An 18376-nucleotide genomic window follows, 5' to 3' on the forward strand; every position below is an offset into this window, starting at 1 on the left:
CCCCACACCCAGTGAGCTTCCTCACCCTGCTCCATTTCCATTCACACACAAAACATCCCACAGGCATTTATGCACTCGCAAGAATGAGAAAGCCAAGGAAAATGAAATAACCCATTACATGCTGCTGCTGTCCCCAGCCACATGTTACTCTCACTGTTTCACTCAGGGTGTCCATCGTTACTGCTGAGCTACCCAAAGTACTGAGGGTAACTCCCGGTGCTGAGGACATCAGCTTGTGCTGGCCAGTGCAGGCGATCTCAGAAAAAAGTTTGGAGGGAGGGGACCCTGGTGTTGATCGCACTGCTGAAGACAACAGGCTCTGTCCTTGGTTCAACCTTTTAGATCAAGCTAAAAACCGTCTCTCTAAAGATCTAAAAACCACTTGGTTTTGTGATAGGAATGAGGGTCCCACATCCCCTTTCACCTTCAAAAAACTTGGCATGTAACAGCCAAATTTTTTAATATGATTTAAGGACAAGAAGTAACTCTTTTCCTAGTTCATGATTGACTTGCTCAGTGAGGACAACACCTACAAAGCACTTATTTTTTTCTAAGATTCCAAGCAAGACTATTTGCAGAAAATATTTTACATTGTATTTGGACACAAAGATTAAAAAAAAAAAACAACAACAAAAACAAACAAACAAAAAAAAAAACCACCATCCCAAAACAAAAACCAAAGAATATGCTTCATGGTTTGCCTCCATGTTTCAGTCATGAAGTTTGGTTTTACTACCCAGTTCTGATTGTCAAATATTTGCAATGAATTTTTAAATAGTTAAAATTCCTAGACTTAATGAATGAGTTCATGCTCAAGAAACACGTGCAGAAAGAGGAGTTATGACTTTTTAGATAAACCAACCAGTGGCAAGATTTTCTTGGCTGTGTTCTTCAGACAGCTAACTCAATTCCCTTTTGATTCTATACCACACTTTAATTTCCAGCATACCGACAAGTGAGATTAGGATCCAGTCACAAATGCCAGCAGAAATTAGGAGGGAGGCAAATGTCATAATCATTCTCATGTGAGGCATCTTTCACAGCAAGTGGGAAAGTGGTTAAGGGACTCCTACCCAAGCTGCTGCAAAAACACCCTACTTTCACTGCTCCTCGCATCTTTAGTGTCAGGACAGGACCTGTCCTGCTGAGAGCACAGTGTTCTCCCACTCTGACCTGGACACCATCCTGCAAAATAGCCTCGTCCAGAGGAATCTGACCAGCTGCTTCTTCTGAAGTGCCTCATTCTGTCTGTAGTCTCTTAATGTGTTCCTATAGCACCCAGTTTAAGTCATCAAAACAACATGCCTTTAAGCACACTCAATAGGCTAACTTTAAACAGCAATTGCCTACAGTATAGCCATTCAGATATTAAAACTGTAATAAGGCTGATTTAATAAAATGAAATGCATCCATTTTCAGAAACAAATCCAGTGCTAAACAAGGAAGAGAACAGGGAGAGATCAGAATTAATATTATCCTTTCCTGATATCTCTTTATTTATAAAATATTGCACACAAGGACTTACACAGGTTGGGATAATAAGAAATGGACATCTCTGCTTGGGTTGGCTTTCAAAGACATCATTTGTGAATTGTATAACAAATAATCACAGAATAATTGTTAGTATATACCCCTGGAAAAATGAGACCAGACAGTTAAGTTCAGTCACAATGTGTTTGAGAGTAAATTTCTCTAGACCAAATTTGATCACGGTGCAGACAGTGCCCGATCAATTATGGGATTTATGCTTTTAACATGCATTTTAACTTAAACTGCTTAAATAGATTCATAGGAGAAACATGAAGGATTCCTGTGCTGCTTGGCTGATCAGATTTCACAATATGTCATACAAGATAAAGCTGTGTGTGTACTGCAAATGCTCTAGGCAGAGCACCAGAGACAATGGGTACATCAAATGTGCTAAATATCCTCTTCTTCTCAGGGTTCTCATCCAGTGCCACTGACTGCAAGGCTCCCTCTGCCTTCATCAGTGGAAACCACTACCACTGAAGCACTAGAAGTGCTCTTTTTTAGTTGATCCTATTTCTTCATGAATTATAAATTCAAATTAGAGACTAATAAATATTTTTGTTTCCAAACAATTTTTTGATAAATATTTTTTCTTTCTCTTCTACTCTCTCACAAGCTCTCCATTTGCTCCCATTCAAAATAATCTGAGTTATGTGATAGCTACACAGAAAGTCTAAAAGTCTCTGTAGTAGCACACTGTGTAACATACATTAAAGAAAGTAGAAGTCTCAAAAAAAAAAAAAAAAAGAAATCTGTGAAAGAAGGCAAATCCCAAAAACATTTAAACTTTCATCTTTTAGCAAGCCGAAAATTGTACAACAGGAAGAAACTCTGAGGGTAAAATCTAACTACATGCTAAGGCAGCAGAAGGGCTATCTACCATTTAATTCTCAAAGGACATGACTATTTAGGTGCTAAGCCCTCCTGCTGGATCACAACGCAGAAGTGATTATCATCCTTGGAGAGCAAGCTGCAGAGAGCTTCTCTGTCAGTCAATCTTCAAATGATCTCTTTCCTCTTACAACTCATTTTCTATCCTGGCCTGCAGTCACTCACTACCACACATTTCAGTACATGCTTATAATGAAAAGACTGAAATGCTGCAAAAGGGAAACTGAATTTTCCACTCTATTATAACTGCAGGTCCATGTTGATGTGAATATGGGGTCTCCAAGAGAAAGGTGTGTTCTAGGACAGTGCAATGAAAAGATCTACTCTTCTGAGTTTGTGGGAGTCCTTTCACAAATGAAGTGGGAGAAATTTTATTTCATGTGACATTACAGGCATCTAACTTCACCCCACATGAAAACAAGAAGAAAACCATGATTGTGGCTTCAAAGTAGTCTAGCTGGGAGAAATGGAGAGTGAATCACTGGAGCCAGTGCCAAGATCCTAGAAGGCAGACTGTCCTTTGGACTGTAAATGGGTGTGTTTGTTCACATGGTGAACAATGTGTTCTTGCATCTTTGCTTGGTGTGAGATACTTCTCAGGTTAGGAGGAGATGCTGGGTACATGCTGGGTACCTGGACCCACACTAATACCAACATACAAGGTCTGAATCTGCCCTCTCTAAAGAGAGTTATAAAACCCCTGCTGCTGCTAGCACCGCAAGGCTTTTGAACAGGCACCCTCTTAAAGAGATGGAGCTGCTGCTAGGCTGTGCACTGCGGCTCAGCTCAGCAGAGGTTGCAGGCACCTTTGCTCAGCTGGAGATCCAGCTCATCTCCCATCACTCCAGACCGGCCATCTCATCCCTGCCACGGTACGGCAGGATAAACAGCCAGGTGGCTGACAAAACCTAACAGAATTTAATGCTGAAGACTGTGAGGTGGCCAGAAAACATTGCAGTGGGGCTTACAGGGGTTAGAGGCTGATGTCAGGAAAGGAAAACCAGAAACCTGAGGGAAAGATTGGAAAGGAAACGGAGAGAACAACATAACCTGCCACATTTCTGCAAGAAGGGCTTCGTTTCTCCCTGCTTCCAGCTCGCTGGGGATCATACTGCAGGCAGAGGCAAATATATGCACCTCAGAAAATTACCAGGTACAGGACCAGGCCCTTGGGATGAATCTCTCCCTTAGCACCAAATGGCTTTGTTGCAGAGGAAGGCAGAAAAGATGGGCGGCAATGCTTGAGGCAAGATTTTGTGTGAGATCTTAACATCAAATGAACCTCACTGTGGATTTTTCACTTTTGAAAATGTAAGGCTCCATGCTTGACAGGATTTTGCCTAGCCATGTAACATGAGATGCTGATGGCTGACAGTGGTCCTGCAGGTTCCTGTTTTGACTCTGCCAATGTTATGAGTGTCAAAAGGAGGTGGAAGTTATAAGGAAAAGGAAAGTATCCTATGGTTTCAGAAACATCCTTTTTCTACAAAAAGAAGTGAGTATGCAAAAATAAAATAGTATCCCCAAAATAAAATAAAATAAATGGTATCCCCAAAAAGATTGCACCCCGCAGTCTTTCCTTGTTTTTCTCTTTTTTGTTTTTCGTTAAATAATATGAAAACATATGAGAAAGGAAAGAAAAATGTAAAAGCCAAGAGCTTAAACACAGAAGGACTTGAAGGGACCTGTTAGGCAGAGAGGTGCCACCAGCAAAACATTGATTTGCTTTCCCTGGGGAATTCTGCGCTGCTGGGAATGCCTAATATAGATACTGAGTTAGCATGGCCAGCACCTCATCAACACCGAGTCCAAGCTTGATGGCCAGGGATCAGTCCTGTCACTTGGAGGGGACAGTCCCACCCAGGGAAGTATGGCCCCCTGCAGGAGAATGCAGTCCACACTTCCTGCTTGGCAGAGGAACGAGCTGTTTCTCCTCCCCCTGAACTGCAGTTTTGTGTCGAGCTACCAATCTCAAGCCCGTGGGCCGGTCTGAGTCAGTCTGGATGGGTGGACACAGGGCACATCCCTCAGATCGACAAGGTTTCCACAGCCTTCTCGTACATGCGGTCCAAGATGCGGTGGATGCTGGCAAAGCCTGGCCGGTCAGAAGGTAGCTTGCTCCAGCAGAGGCGCATCAGGTTGTAGAGCTCCAGGGGACAATTATCTGGGCAAGAGAGGACATTCCCATCCCTCACGTAGTAGATTACCTCCTCATGAGCCATCCCGTAGTAGGGCTGCATGCCATAGGAGAAGATCTCCCACAGCACCACCCCATAGGCCCACACATCAGACTCTGTGGTATAGCGGTTGTAGAAAATGGATTCAGGGGGCATCCAGCGGATGGGGATGGCATCATTCTCATTTGCCTTGTAATAGTCAGCTGAATACATGTTCCTTGAGAGACCAAAATCGGCTATTTTTACAACCATGTTCTCCCCCACCAGGCAGTTCCTGGTAGCCAAATCCCGGTGGACAAACTTGCGCTCAGAGAGGTACGCCATGCCAGCAGCCACCTGCTTGGCAATGCAGAGCTGGCTGGTGCAGCACAATGCCAGGGGGTTTGGGAGGCAGATCCGCTCATCCAGGCTCCCATGCACCAGGTTGCAGAGGTTGCGGGGTGAGCGATCACGCAGGTACTCATTTAGATCCCCATAGGCCATGTACTCAAACAGCAGGCACATCGGTTTCCCAACAGCACAAACACCTGGAAGAAGATAGATGCACCACAGAGGTCATTTGGGTTCTGTTGTGCAAAACAAAAAAATACAGAAATACTTACAGAAAAGGGAGACTTTCAACAATGCAGGAAGGGGCAGAGAGAGAAGCAAGCAAATACCACCAAGAATGCATGCATCCCTTTGAGTCTCTGAAGCTCCTTCACCAGGTATCTAATGCTGAGCTCCATGGGAGATGCTAACAAGACATGCAGTTGCCTGATTTTTCTGGAATCCCAGAAAAGATACTCGTTTGGAGCTATATTCAGTTAAGAGCCAGTCCTGTTTAACAGAAATGTTGCCTCTTCCCAGGTGCAACTGGAAGGAAAAACTTTCAGGAAATAACTTTTGTAGTTCTGATTAAGGTATTTTTTAAAATTCTTTTATTTATTGTAATTACTGTACTTATATGCTTCTAGGGGATACACATATGCAGGAAGACTTCAGGAGTAAGCAGAACGGGCATGCTCAAGGGTTCATCGGGATACTTGAAATGCAAAGACAGTCCCACTACAACTTCTTCTGCTCATAAGCTCATGCAAAAAATACTGGTTCTAGAAATGCCTTTTGTCATGACAAATACTCAAAAATGAAAGAAAGACAAATTTAAAACAGACATCACAAAGGAGAGATTTGCCACATCTGATACATGCAGAGTTTAGTCCTCCTGAAGGGCACATGCTTGGACCTACACCAGCTTTACTGGGGGCCAGTATCAATACAGGACCCACTGACACTGTTTCTATTGAGCATGCAATGACATGGCAAAAATTTTTGCATGCCTATTATTAAGTTGCCAACAAGCAATACCCAGCATTTAAAATGTACGTGTTTTGCATTCTTAGGGCCATCATTTAGCAAATGCTGAATCTGTGAACTCTGAAATTCTCATTGATGACCTAACACTTGAATCTTTCAGGAAACAGATGTCTGTTCCCAGTGTGATAAAATAAAGATCTGACAAGCATGAGGAGTGTATGCGAGAGCTTTATCGTCTAAGCTGCCTTCAACAACACGACTTTTCTCCACATCTCCATGATCTGAAGCTAGTTTGCTCCTGTACTTTCACCCTTTCCTGACCTAAAGTGTATTGACAATAAATACAATGTTTATTTCAGTTTGGGGTATTTCCTGCTTTTCATTTATGTAGCTAAATCACTTGTATCGACCCAGCTTTCCCAAACCTGGAATTTATCTATTTCCAAATTTTCTGCAGCTTCCTATTGAAATAAATTCGGATCTCAGCTTTCTGTTTGCAGGGATCAGGTCTACATACAATAACTTAGAGCAGGATTGTCAGGTAAAGGTGGCTAGCAACATCTATTTGTCGCAAAACCTGAAAATTTACTGAATTAAAATTTGGTAAGCAGCTTTCTTCAGAGACCAATGCACTATTAGCCAAGCTGCAGCATGGAGACTTTCTAAAAAACCCAGTAAACCAAGGTTTCCTTTCAACTGGAGAGGGGAGGGAAGGAAGAGACCATTTTTGCAGTTGGCTTTTCTTGTTTATTTGTTTCATTTTGGGTTTTTTTCAATGCTGGTGACTGTTTAGACAGTATAGTAAGTATAGTAAGTGGGACCCATAAAACTAACTAGAGTTGTGCCTGGCTTTTTTTAAGCACCCATAAAATAAATCACAGCTTGTGCTTTCCCTGAAGACGTGTGCCAGTGTTAAAAAACTGGAAGCAGAGCTAGGCAACAAGATGATCAACAATATATTCAGTGCAGGACAAGGAGGTTTTATTACAATGCACTATCCTGTTAAGGCAACAGCATCAGACCTACATTTTGAGACTTGTTCTGGTGGAAATGTTAGCAGAGCATGCAGTGGCACATAGAAAAGCGCACCAGTGCTGAACGCATGTTCATCCCTGCACCCCCAACAACCCCATAACAGATTAGCAGAAGGTGGTACACTGGATATAGGTGCCTTATCCAGATACCTAAAAGCTTGACGATATTTGGATTGTCAAACTCTGCCATTAGGGCTGCCTCCCTCTGAAAGTCAGCCTGCATGTCTGCAGATGCTTCTTCCTTCAGCATTTTCACTGCCACCATTGTGAAAGGCTCATACGGCAGCAGCCCTGGTGCCCTGCAAGAAGACAGAAAGGAAAGCATCAGTAATGGATGCATGCACACTAAATGTAGGCTCTACTTCTGGTGCGAAAGGGTAGGATGATAGAAGAGAAAAAGAAAAAAAGGCTGGAAGGCCCCAACACTGACTGAAGACATGTGAAAGACAATCTTCACCTCTTGAGTATACCTGCATTGCATAGTACAGAGACATTTAGTTTAGTTCAGGGGAGACTAAATCCAGTACAGATCCTTTTTATCACTGCTCTTTCTGCTTACAGGCTCTTTATCATGTCTAGTAAAGAGTTAAGTAACCAACAGGCTGGTAAGCAATAGCCTCTTCCTGGGTTGGAAACTTCATGGAAGGCAGGATGGACTCATTATTCCAAATAATTCAGTCATAATAATGATGTAATGCCAGATTTAAAAATAAACCTGGTTTATATGAAAATGCTGAAAAAGTCTCTTCACTGTGTCTTGTCCCATACCTGGCACCACAGTCTCATGTCTGTAGTCTCTTGACTACTATTAGAGTGGAAATAACAATTACAGTAAATATGTTTCCCTGGGTTTGCAAGGAAAATAGCCTTTTGCCATTGTTCTGTTTGTATGTGTGCCTGTAATTCAACATTATAAACCATCAGCTAATTTCAGCTGAATTTAATATGGTGGAGCTGAGGTACAGGAAATAGTTATGTTTCTGGAAGTCTTGTGGAAACAGGTGACAGGCCAGAAGGGACAAAGCATACATGTGCCCTGTCTAAAGAACAAGGTAATGCCTGAATAAGACACGATTGAATATTCAGCTAGAGCTTAGAGAGGCAAATCTGTAGGAAACACAGCTTCCTGACTTAGAGCAATTACAGACCCATTTTGGTTTCTTATCCAAAGGTCAAGGCACCCTCAAAAGTTTAACTACATGGGCTTGCCAAAGATTTAGACGTAGCTGTTGCCAAAGAAGAGGAACTTCCCACTCTTCAAACATGCATCAAACTTCAGACATGCATTTTGTTGCCCATGCAAATTCTTCCTAAGAGTCCTGCAGTTAGAACACATTCCTTACATGCATCTAGCCAGATCCATGGAGAGTTGTGCCCATTTAGGTGTCATGTTACTACGCCAGCCCGACTGCCCTACCATTGCTCAAATGCCAGGTTATTTTACTGCTCAGTAGCCCCAAGACGAGGTTCCGATTTCCAAAGCAAACTTCCAGTTTCCTTGTCATCTACTTGAGACATATGGCAGTTGCAACAGTTGCACTTGGATGTTGTAAATGTCAAATGTCAGAAGATGGCGGGGTGCCCATCCAGAAAGGAATTTCACAGGTGGCCAGATCACAGTTGAGACACTAGGGTGAGGAGGTCTGGTGTGCTGGAGCAGAGGAGCAGGCTCCACACTTGTGTGCTACTGCCTCCGTTATAGCAAAATGTCTTGAGTTTTTTCCCTCAGTGCTGGCAGCAAGTTTCCAGTCCAGGAGGAGGGAAGAAGTACTAGCACCTACCAGCTGCTGTCTAATATCAGTACTGGAGAAAATCAGCAGCAACAGCCTAAAGAAAACAGTAAAGTATTTAAAAGTAAAAATAGAAGGGCCTTTATCTCCTCCTAACAGCCTCATTGTAGATTACTACTCATCACCGGCTAGCAGATCCAGCACAGTGCAACAAAGTGCAAAAGCAGGCACAGCTCCACCTTCCCTGCTTTGGAGAGAGAAACTCACTCCAGGCTAAAGCCTGAAGGACACCCATCCATCTACCCTGCATTGAAATCCTGTAATGCAAGCTAACTTAAATGTAACTTAAGTGAGACTAAGCTGCTCCACACCTTTTAACAGGCCTTTAGGCAACAGCAAGTAATTTCACCCTCGGTAATGTGTGCTGATTCAGCCCAGTTCTTACCAGACCTGGGAAATTCACACTGACCTGGAACAAGGACAAACTCTGCAGTTTTTGCAGAGAGCTGTTGAACCTGACCTCTTTGGTGCCCAAAATACAGTGTTTGAAAAACAGACAGGGGCACATCTGCAAGGGAACAAGAGGAAACCACTGCTTCTGAAATTAATCAGGAGAATTCTGGCAGCAGGGTGGAACATGGAGTGCTTTCTACAAAATAGGTAAATTTCTCACAAAACTGGGCAGCATTAAAATAAATTACCTTGGGTTTCCTCTCTCATTATTATCTAAATGCTTAGAAGAAATATCCACGGTGCACAGGACAGACAGCAGCTGTCCTCACCTTCACCATCAATGATTTGTGCAACACTGGCACCATTTGGCTTTTAGGTACCTGCCATTCAAAGAACTAAGCAGAAGTGCAGCCAGGGATTTCACTCCGAGCCTACTTTCAGAGGGTGCCTGACTTTAAGTTTCAATCAGGTTTTCTTTCAAGAGCAGTAAAAAAAACAAGAGCAGCTTGAACCTGTACTTGAGATTGTGTCCTGTCCCACATCTTCATCAGTATCACAGCTGGGTAGCTTCTGTTAGATAAGTAAATGATGCAAACAACATTTACTGGGGCTGATGCAGACCTGTCTTTACCCTGTTCTTTGGAGAAATTAATATGTGGTCAGGAGAGTGTTCTTAATTAGCAAGGACTCCTTTTGTTGACAGTATTTTGGATTAACATCCACACTGTTTTTCAGCTATATTTGAGAAAGCAGGTCAAAGAAACACCCTTTGCACTTGGAAAGAACACAAGGAGACTCTTGTCAGAGAACCTCTGACCTTAAGGACAGCCTTGACTTTTGCAGAGATGATGAGCTGTGCCTTTGCAGTGGGGGTCTACTGGCCTGTTAGCAAAGACCCCATGTCAAGGCTTTTTGACAATCTTAGCCTGGACCATGCAACTCCATCTCTGGGAGAAAATTTGCACATTGGTCTGAGTTGAACTGTACAGGGCTGGTGCTCTGGTAGTATGTGGCACCAGCATGGTCCTCCCTGAAGCAGATGATCCTGAGTTGGCCATCATGTGTCAGTCAGAGCAGACCTGATCTGGATCCTAAATCTTATTTGAAGGATATCTGGTTACTTCCTCATCCTTTCAGTGTGATGTTGCCTCCAGTGAAGACAGCAGATTTTCAGGAGAAGCTAGTAAACGATAGCCCGACACTTCCTGTCCTAACATGTTGCTTGACCCAAGAGTGAGTAAACACTGAATCAGGACTCACAGCAAGCCAACTGGCAAAGACGTCGTTGGCACCATGCAGAGACCTGCATTTACAGGAGAGGGAGAAACATGAGAACAGGAGAAGTAAAAGGGCTGCTAAACTTAGCTCAAGATGTCCATTTAACACATGTAGACAAGTACATTTTATCCATCTGAGATGGGAAGGCAATCAATTTGAGTTGTGATAACTTCACTAACCTGCAGGGATGCACAGCTGGTGCTACTGGACGAGCAGTCTGCACTGATGTGCTAGTGCTGCACAGAAATGCCAGTGGCCTAACTGTTCCCTGGAAATATAAGGCCTTGGAGGGACTTTTATTAGAGATATGAATAAGGCAGCCCCTCAGAAGAAATCTTTCTGTGTCTCCTTTCCTGAGCTGCAGAGAGCAAGGGTTTTTTAGGGCATGGTAGTATGGTACAATCCGCTTTGCAAATGCTAGCTAGGAAGATGTGCTGCTTATTTTTTATTCCCTTCTCTTCCCTGCTATTGACAGGGGTTCCACTGTCAATAGCTAAAAAGTTTAATTAAAAGAGATTGCAGCACTGGAGTGGATGAAATCCACATCAAAGGTGTTTACACCACTTCAGCACTTGCTTAACCCAGCTTTAGTGACATTTGAACACCCTTTGAGAGGTCCTGCTCAATGTGAGAATCATTTCAAGCTCAGAAAGGTCTGTGCAACACTTAATTATCCTGAAGTTCCCAGCACAGAGCTGAAGCAGCACTTGGCAAAAACACCGCTTGTGCACCCACAGTGTGGTGAGGACCCCAGCCATGCCAGTGCAAAGGTGACACTACACAGCATCCTGAGTGTTATGCTGAGGCTGGGATGAGGGCTGCCCTGTACCCCTCTGCCAGCTCACAGGCAGTGACCCAAGCTCAGCTGTGAAGTGATTGCTACAGCTTTGCTCTCTTTTCAAGATGAGGCATGTTCATCTTTGCCATCCAGGCAAGCAATCAATTACAGGCTAAGCTTCTGTGATTTTTCCTCTGCACTCCCTTCCAACTTTTTTAGTGTGTTATTCTTCTGTGTTAAAGAAAAGCATGCCTGCATTTATTCCATTAGAAAAAGTGCATCCCTTCATAAGAAAAAAAATCCATCCCAGCCATTAAAATTCTTTCCCTGTGCTTTAATTCATTTAACACGAGCATAGCTCATTTCCTAGCAGATACATCAACAGCATAATCATAACATTAAAAGTACCTGTAATTATGACTGCTTTTTTCAAGGACAGTACTTTGACTTTGAAGTCAATGAGAGCAGTTCCACCAGGCAGGTCTTGGCCTGTGGTGGGACTCTGACACTCCCCTGTTCTTTTGAGGTCATCATACACAACTCGAAATACGCTACAAAATCAGCCACATCCCAGATTTTTTAACAGTACAAGACAAAGAAAACTGTCCTAAATAAACACAGAACTGGACAGTCTGACCACTTTCAGGAATTTGGGGATGGAATTTTCCAAGGACCCTAGTACTGACCAAAAACTGTTCTGCAGAAATTACGGACACTGCCCAGGTTAACAAGACATCCTCCAACGACCTCAGTCCAGGCAGGACTAGGTTCATTGCTGGGTTTTTCAATTTAATATTTTTTGCATTTGCAGAAGTCCATGATCTCACCTCCCATGAGATTTAACAGAATTGGGATCTCATCTAATACCTTAAATTTAAAGCAGGCAACAACAGGATGCAAATTCCAAGAATAATGAGTAACTAAAAGGGAACACTCACACACACATGAAAAATTGGCCTAAGTGGGTTGGGTTTTTAGGAGATTTTTAGTTTGGTTTGGTTTTGCCACTGAATCAAATTGAAACTGGGTCAGGACCTAACTGTAGCATGACACATTGCCCTCTGTGGTAGTTACTGGCCAGTGGTGGCTTTGTAACAGAGGACACAACACAGTAACTGGGAAATGCAAGGATTTCACAATAAATCACATGTCAGAAGCAATACTTTTGGCAAAAAGAGTGATGATAAATTTAGCCAAGTTTTTACACCAGACTTCGGTACGCAAGTAGAACATTATACCTACTAGAGAGAACAAAAGAGTCATTTGTGACAAAAGTTTAACAAATAACACAAAGCAATGAACAACAGAAACAGTACCTTAAGCTTGAGTATATGATTTGGTACACATGTGTTTGATCTTGGTTTGAGAGAATGAAAGAATGAATCATTTCCAGTGCCCAGATAAAGCAGTTGCCTGACTGCAAATTCTTCCCTGGTACCTCCAGATGGAGACTCACACACAATTCACTTACCTTGCTTGGAAGACTCTCCCAAATGCTCCTTCTCCAATATCTCTCACATATTCAATATTATTCCTGGGGTATTCCAGGCTGAGCAATTTTGGATTGAGGAGAAGGGGCATCCTTTGGTACATCGGGTTGGGATGCAGCCGGTCCAGGAGGAGTTCAGAGGGCAGAGTCGTGAGCGTTGGTGTCTCTGACTCTCTGAAATGATGGAGAAGTTTCCAGTCAGTATGCGCATAGCCCTCAACCAGGAGATAACCTAGCTATCTGCATCTTCTCCAGGCTGGTTTCTTCCAGCATGGAAAAGGGAGGTGCAGCAGGGCTGTTGAAAGTCTTGCAGTAAGATATCATGCCATGTCCCAAAAATAGCCACTTGGCCACAGGAACTCACCAGAGCTTGCACTGGGCTGCCAGAGGCAAAGGGAGGACTGCTCCCACCTAACAGGCATTAATGGGACTATGCTCTCAGAAATAGACAAGCCCTCTTTCAAATCAGTATTTGTTGCCTCAAATTAAGTCCTGAAGTTTACCTTTTTTTGTTTTTCCACTGCTTTCGCTGGCGGCAGCAAACCAAGATCGCAATGCTGAGGATCACGACCAAGGCAAAGCTGGAGATGATTGAGATAATAACAGTCATGGAGTACGTAGGGGAAAATGGAAGAAGAGGTGGCAGATTTGGAGTCTCTCCATTTGGTTTTCTTGTTCCTAGTGCTAACGACACTGTAATGCAAACAAAACCAAAAGGTTATGCTTCTGCTAGTTTATAGGGCTTTTTTTAGAGGTATTCATGAAGTCAAGCTAATAAGAGAGCTGGGAGTGCTGACTGACATCTGGCTGAACATGAGCCAGCTTGTGCCCAGGCAGGCAAGAAGGCCAACAGCATCCTGGTCTGTATCAGCAATAGTGTGGCCAGCAGGGCCAGGGCAGTGATCATCCCCCTGCACTTGGCACTGGTGAGGCCGCATCTCAAATCCTGTGTTCAGCTCTGAGCCCCTCACTACAAGAGAGACATTGAGCTGCTGAAGAGGGCCCAGACAAGGGTAATGAGGGTGGTGAAGCGTCTGCAGCACAAGTCTGATGAGGAGCAGCTGAAGAAACTGGGTTGTTTGGTCTGGAGAAGGGAAGGCTCAGGTAGGACCTTATCACTCTCTACAGCTACCTGAAGGGAGGATGGAGAGAGGAAATGGTCAGTCTCTTCTCTAAAGTAACAAGTGATAGGACAAGAGGAAATAGCCTTGAGCTGTGACAGGAAAGGTTCAAATTAGATATTAGAAAAAAATTCTTCACTGAAAGGTTCCAAAGCATTGGAACAGGCTGCCCAGGGAGGTGGTGGAATCACCATCCCAGGAAGCATTGAAAAAACTTGTAGATGAGGCCCTCAGTGACATGGTTTAGAGATGGACTTGGCAGTCCTGGGGTAAAGGTTAGACCTGATGATCTTAGGGGTCTTTTCCAGCCTAACTGATTCCATGGTTCTATGATGTCCTAAGAATTATTGACATTACAGATACAACCAGATGATTGCACGAGTGGACCATACTTAGTGAAGCCTGATTTGCAGGAAGTAAAACCTGGTTTTGCTTACCAAATATGAAAACTCAGGATCTGGTAAAGACCAAGACACAGTTCCCATTGAGCTGGTAAGGAATGTTTGCAAGATACAGATATAGGAACTCACATCTGATGGTCTCAAGAGTATTCAAATATAGTAATGTCTGCAGTGGGAAAGATCAATGGTCTGCAACGTGGACCACAATGTATCATGTGTCCTGAAAGGAATCTTCAGTGAGGAGTGTAATACCAAGTAAGTACACAGTGATACTTTCCTGAAATATCCCCTTGCCTCCAGCAATTTGCATCTTGGTGACCTTATGGGGCAAATATGGTAAATTAGTGTAAAATACATTCAGCTGCATAATTAAAAAATAATAATATTAATGTAGACACCTGCTGGATACTTTCTGAGACACTGCAGAATATCTAATCTGCACATGCAATGACTGAGAACAGAAAGAAATTGAAATCATTCTTTTTAAGGCCAGCTAACCTGATTCTGACTTGTGTTGCCTTAAGTCCACAACAGCCCTGCTCTCTGCAAGCATTATTGTCTTGCTCCCAATCACTGCTGTCTAGAAACTGTGCATCTTGGATTAAATACTTTGCAAAAATTACTCTATTCCTTGAAAAATAAATAACAGAAAGACTTAATTCCAACATCACAGAGCAAAGATATCTTTTCCAGATTTGTTTTTAGTTAGGTTTGTTTTTTGTTATTGAAAAAATTGCCAGAAGAAAAACAACCTTTGAAAATAGCCCCAAACCCTACCTTTTCCTCAAAACACAGTGTGGCAAATCTGTTTTTCACAATACCACAGGAAATTTGATTTTATCACTTGGCTTTAAAATAATATGGGGTAAGGAGCTCAATTTGCCTATCTTTATAGTCATTTAAGGTGCATGTTACATCTTCTGATTAAAGGTGCTGAGTGAATCTATGAGAAGAAACAGGACTGACTGAATCCTGAACACGGGACAGACTTGTGTGGTCATGATGCAAACACTCTGCATGGCCCCAGACAACAGTGACAGAAATCATAAATTGTAGTTGCCTACCATCTCCACAGGGAGACACGTTGCAATATTCCCAGGTCACAGATGGGTCTTTTGTATAGCACCAGGGACGTTCGTTCTCACCTCCTGGATTGCGGCAGTAATTCTCAGCATCTGACAGCTCAGGGAAAACCTGAGGAGTCCTCCTGTGCAAATGGGGAGCCTTGAGGGAGGAAACGAATTGGATTATTGTTTCAGTATAATTTTTTTTCCTGCTGGTATTAGCAAAACAAAACCAAACAAAACAAAGGAGCAAAGAAAGGCTGAGGTAAAACAGCCTTTCAGTGGCCTGCCGGAATGACAGAGAACACATTCTGCCACAGAAAAGGGAACTTGCAGACTGAAATATGAAGAGGGTGTGAAGCACCAGTGAAATCAAGAATGAAAGCAACTTGTCCCCTGCTCAGCCGTTCCACTGGAACTGGGCTGCCCAGCTCTGGGAAAGTCTTAGGAGAAGCAGATCTCAAGCATGGGTCCATTTGGTAGGTCTCACACTGGTGCGCACCTGGTCGCTCCACTTCTGGCAGGGAATGCCAGAGACAGTGATGTTGGCCCAGCCCTGGTAAAACTGTCCATTGCCAGTGTAGCAAGTCCCTGGGGAAAAAAACAAATATGGGGGTCAAGCATCTCAGACGATGTCGGCAGCAGGGACTCACAGAAATATACTTCATGTCATCACACAAGAGCACATGGCAATCAGCAACATATCTGAAGTGCATATATGGACCAGACAACTGCAGGCAGGGAACTGCTTAGCCTCCTGTTGGCACACAAATAGATTTTGAGATCAATACATAAGATCAAATCTGGTAAAACTCCAAAGAACAAACTGTAGCTCTTTCAGATTGAGGAAACAGGCCATGCACCTGTGATGGTTGTGCTGCATTTACCCAGTTCACAGCCCTTCCACACTGGAAGTGCAGAGCACAACCACAGTGAAGCCATCCATGCCCTTCCACACTGGAAGTGCAGAGCACAACCACAGTGAAGCCATCCATGCTATGCCAAGACAGAAAGCAAATTGCAGCAACAATTGCATGATTTCCAGCCTGTACTCTTACAGGGGCCCTAGCAGGAAGACATCCATATTCCTGGGACAATAACAGAGGGCTGAGATTCGTAAATTCCCATACTGGTATACCGCCTCCCTGCCTCTTGTTTGTCTTCTTAGATTAAATGTTTGGAAAAAGCCTATGGTTTCCAGCATGTGTTCCCATGACCCAGGGCATCCAAACACCTCAGTAAAGGAGTGACCATTAATTTCATGAGCACACTTAACCTATCACAAAGGCAAAGTAAAATGTTCAGACTTGGACTCCTCTATGTAAATTAAAGATATGTATTTACATATCTGTAAAGACATGTAAATTATCATGTTATGCCTCACATCTGCAACAAGCTAACGACCCCCACATGGCCAGCACCTATACCCTCTTCTGGGGGTAAAATCTTGTTAAGCTGCCCTAGTACACAGCTGTTTTTCTGAGCCCATAATTTTTAAATGTCTCACATTCAAAGGCAAAGAAAGCAGTCCCTGAAACCTGCCTCATGACTCAGCTAGTATCCAATATGAAAAAAAATTTTGCACAGATCTGAAATAAACTTCATTGTAACACCTTCAAGGAGCAATGTGGAGAGGTTTAGGGAGAGCAGCAACATTCAAGAAGAATCCCCGAGTCCTTGGAAAATGCAGGTGCTGTTGTACATAGTTTTGTTACAATGAGGACAGAGGGAATAATAAAGGTCATTCAACTGGTTTTAATGAATAACTTTGATGGACAAGCTAGAAAATGGTTCCTTTTATGCTCCCAAATCTTTGTGCACATAACAGTGCATCCAAAGTAAAAAAGAGGGGGAACACAAAAATGTTATTGTTACATCTTCTGATTTATGACCCAATAGGGTACACCTGTGCAATGTCACTCTGGGAAAATACTGTAAAAGCTGACAAAAAGGTGACACATTTACAAAGGAGAGAAAGACCATGTCCTGAACTTGCAAACCAACAGGCTGAAACCAGCCAATGGCTGCACCACTCATTTGCTGGCATTTGTCCCTCATGTTCCTTTCCCCAGGGAGGGGATGGCTGCCACTGTGGGCTGTAAGCATTAGGCATGATGCTTGAATGCCCACTGGGCACTAAAGAACTTGTCTCCAGGTATATAACACTTGGTGCCTTGGGTGGCCAGGTAGAGCCAAGTCCTTCCCAGGAAAGTAAATTCCATGAAACCCTGAGTTTCACTTTCTCCCTCCATGCAGAAGGTGCCTGCCATGCCAAATTTGCAGACCTCGCCTCACAAGAAGCATGGCAGGAAGAAGGTTTTTCCTTCTTTAATCGGACAAGTTCAGTGGCTGAGTTTTAAAACTGCAGTTGCATGTCAGTTGGAAAAGCTGGATGTGCATGTTTCAACCAGGACCAGCAGCAGGGCAGGAGGCTGACTGAAGTCATAGAAGCACTGTGAGGGGTAGCTGGATTGCAGCACTGTGGGGAGTGGCTGGATCTCATCACTGGTCTTTGAGGGTAATATGAGAAACAGACAGACTTCAGAGCTGATTGGAGCAAAGGCAAGGCCAGCTTGATGTAGGCAACCATGTCAATATCAGTAACAGCACAGAAGGCTGGGATGTATCAAAAATACTAAATATGGGTAAAACAAACCTAGAATGAATGGGTAGAAGGAAGGAGAAACAGCTGGAAGGGAGGGTACCACCTAAAAGCACCATGCCTCTCTAATAGACTTCAACAGTTACCATTCTACGTTCTTGCTAGGCTAAGAAGAGCTGGGAATGTGTTTCCCCATACCTTCGATGTGGAAACTCAGGCATTCCCTGGTAATAACCTGAATCCATCCAGCTAGGACCAGAACAAAACATAAAAATGCTGTGCAAGCTGCATCCTCAACAAAGAACATCATGCCCATCTCTAGAAACATACAGCCTGGAGCAGTTTACTTACTGGTTATATTCTCCTTCTTAAAATCTGCAAAAAGACAATACATGACGTAAGGAGGGGTTGTCCAGGATATGACATAACTGGGTGCTATCTCAGGAGCATGCTATGGGAAAAAGTTCCCTCCCAGCAGTGCTTAAGCAGCTTGCTTCTTTGCAGTGGCACCTGAATGGCAATTTTGCCATCA

General features: G+C 43.4%; 1 protein-coding gene across 1 annotated transcript in view; it reads right to left on the reverse strand.

Moving 5' to 3' along the window:
- Positions 1-1733: 1733 nt before the first annotated feature.
- Positions 1734-18376, reverse strand: part of MUSK (muscle associated receptor tyrosine kinase) — a 56213-nt gene continuing 39570 nt past the window's right edge. The window contains exons 11-17 of the mRNA XM_061368808.1: positions 18196-18219; positions 15745-15833; positions 15243-15402; positions 13160-13349; positions 12639-12830; positions 7079-7227; positions 1734-5125 (exon numbers count right to left, since the gene is read on the reverse strand). Coding sequence (XP_061224792.1) covers positions 4449-5125; positions 7079-7227; positions 12639-12830; positions 13160-13349; positions 15243-15402; positions 15745-15833; positions 18196-18219 — 1481 coding nt within the window. The 3' untranslated portion in view covers positions 1734-4448. The remainder of the gene's footprint in view (positions 5126-7078; positions 7228-12638; positions 12831-13159; positions 13350-15242; positions 15403-15744; positions 15834-18195; positions 18220-18376) is intronic.

This window comes from Neopsephotus bourkii, unplaced genomic scaffold (genome assembly GCF_033783945.1).
Source record: "Neopsephotus bourkii isolate Nb327-2 ecotype Australia unplaced genomic scaffold, CSIRO-AGI_Nbou_v1 NB_1447, whole genome shotgun sequence".
Taxonomy (NCBI): Eukaryota; Metazoa; Chordata; class Aves; order Psittaciformes; family Psittacidae; genus Neopsephotus; species Neopsephotus bourkii.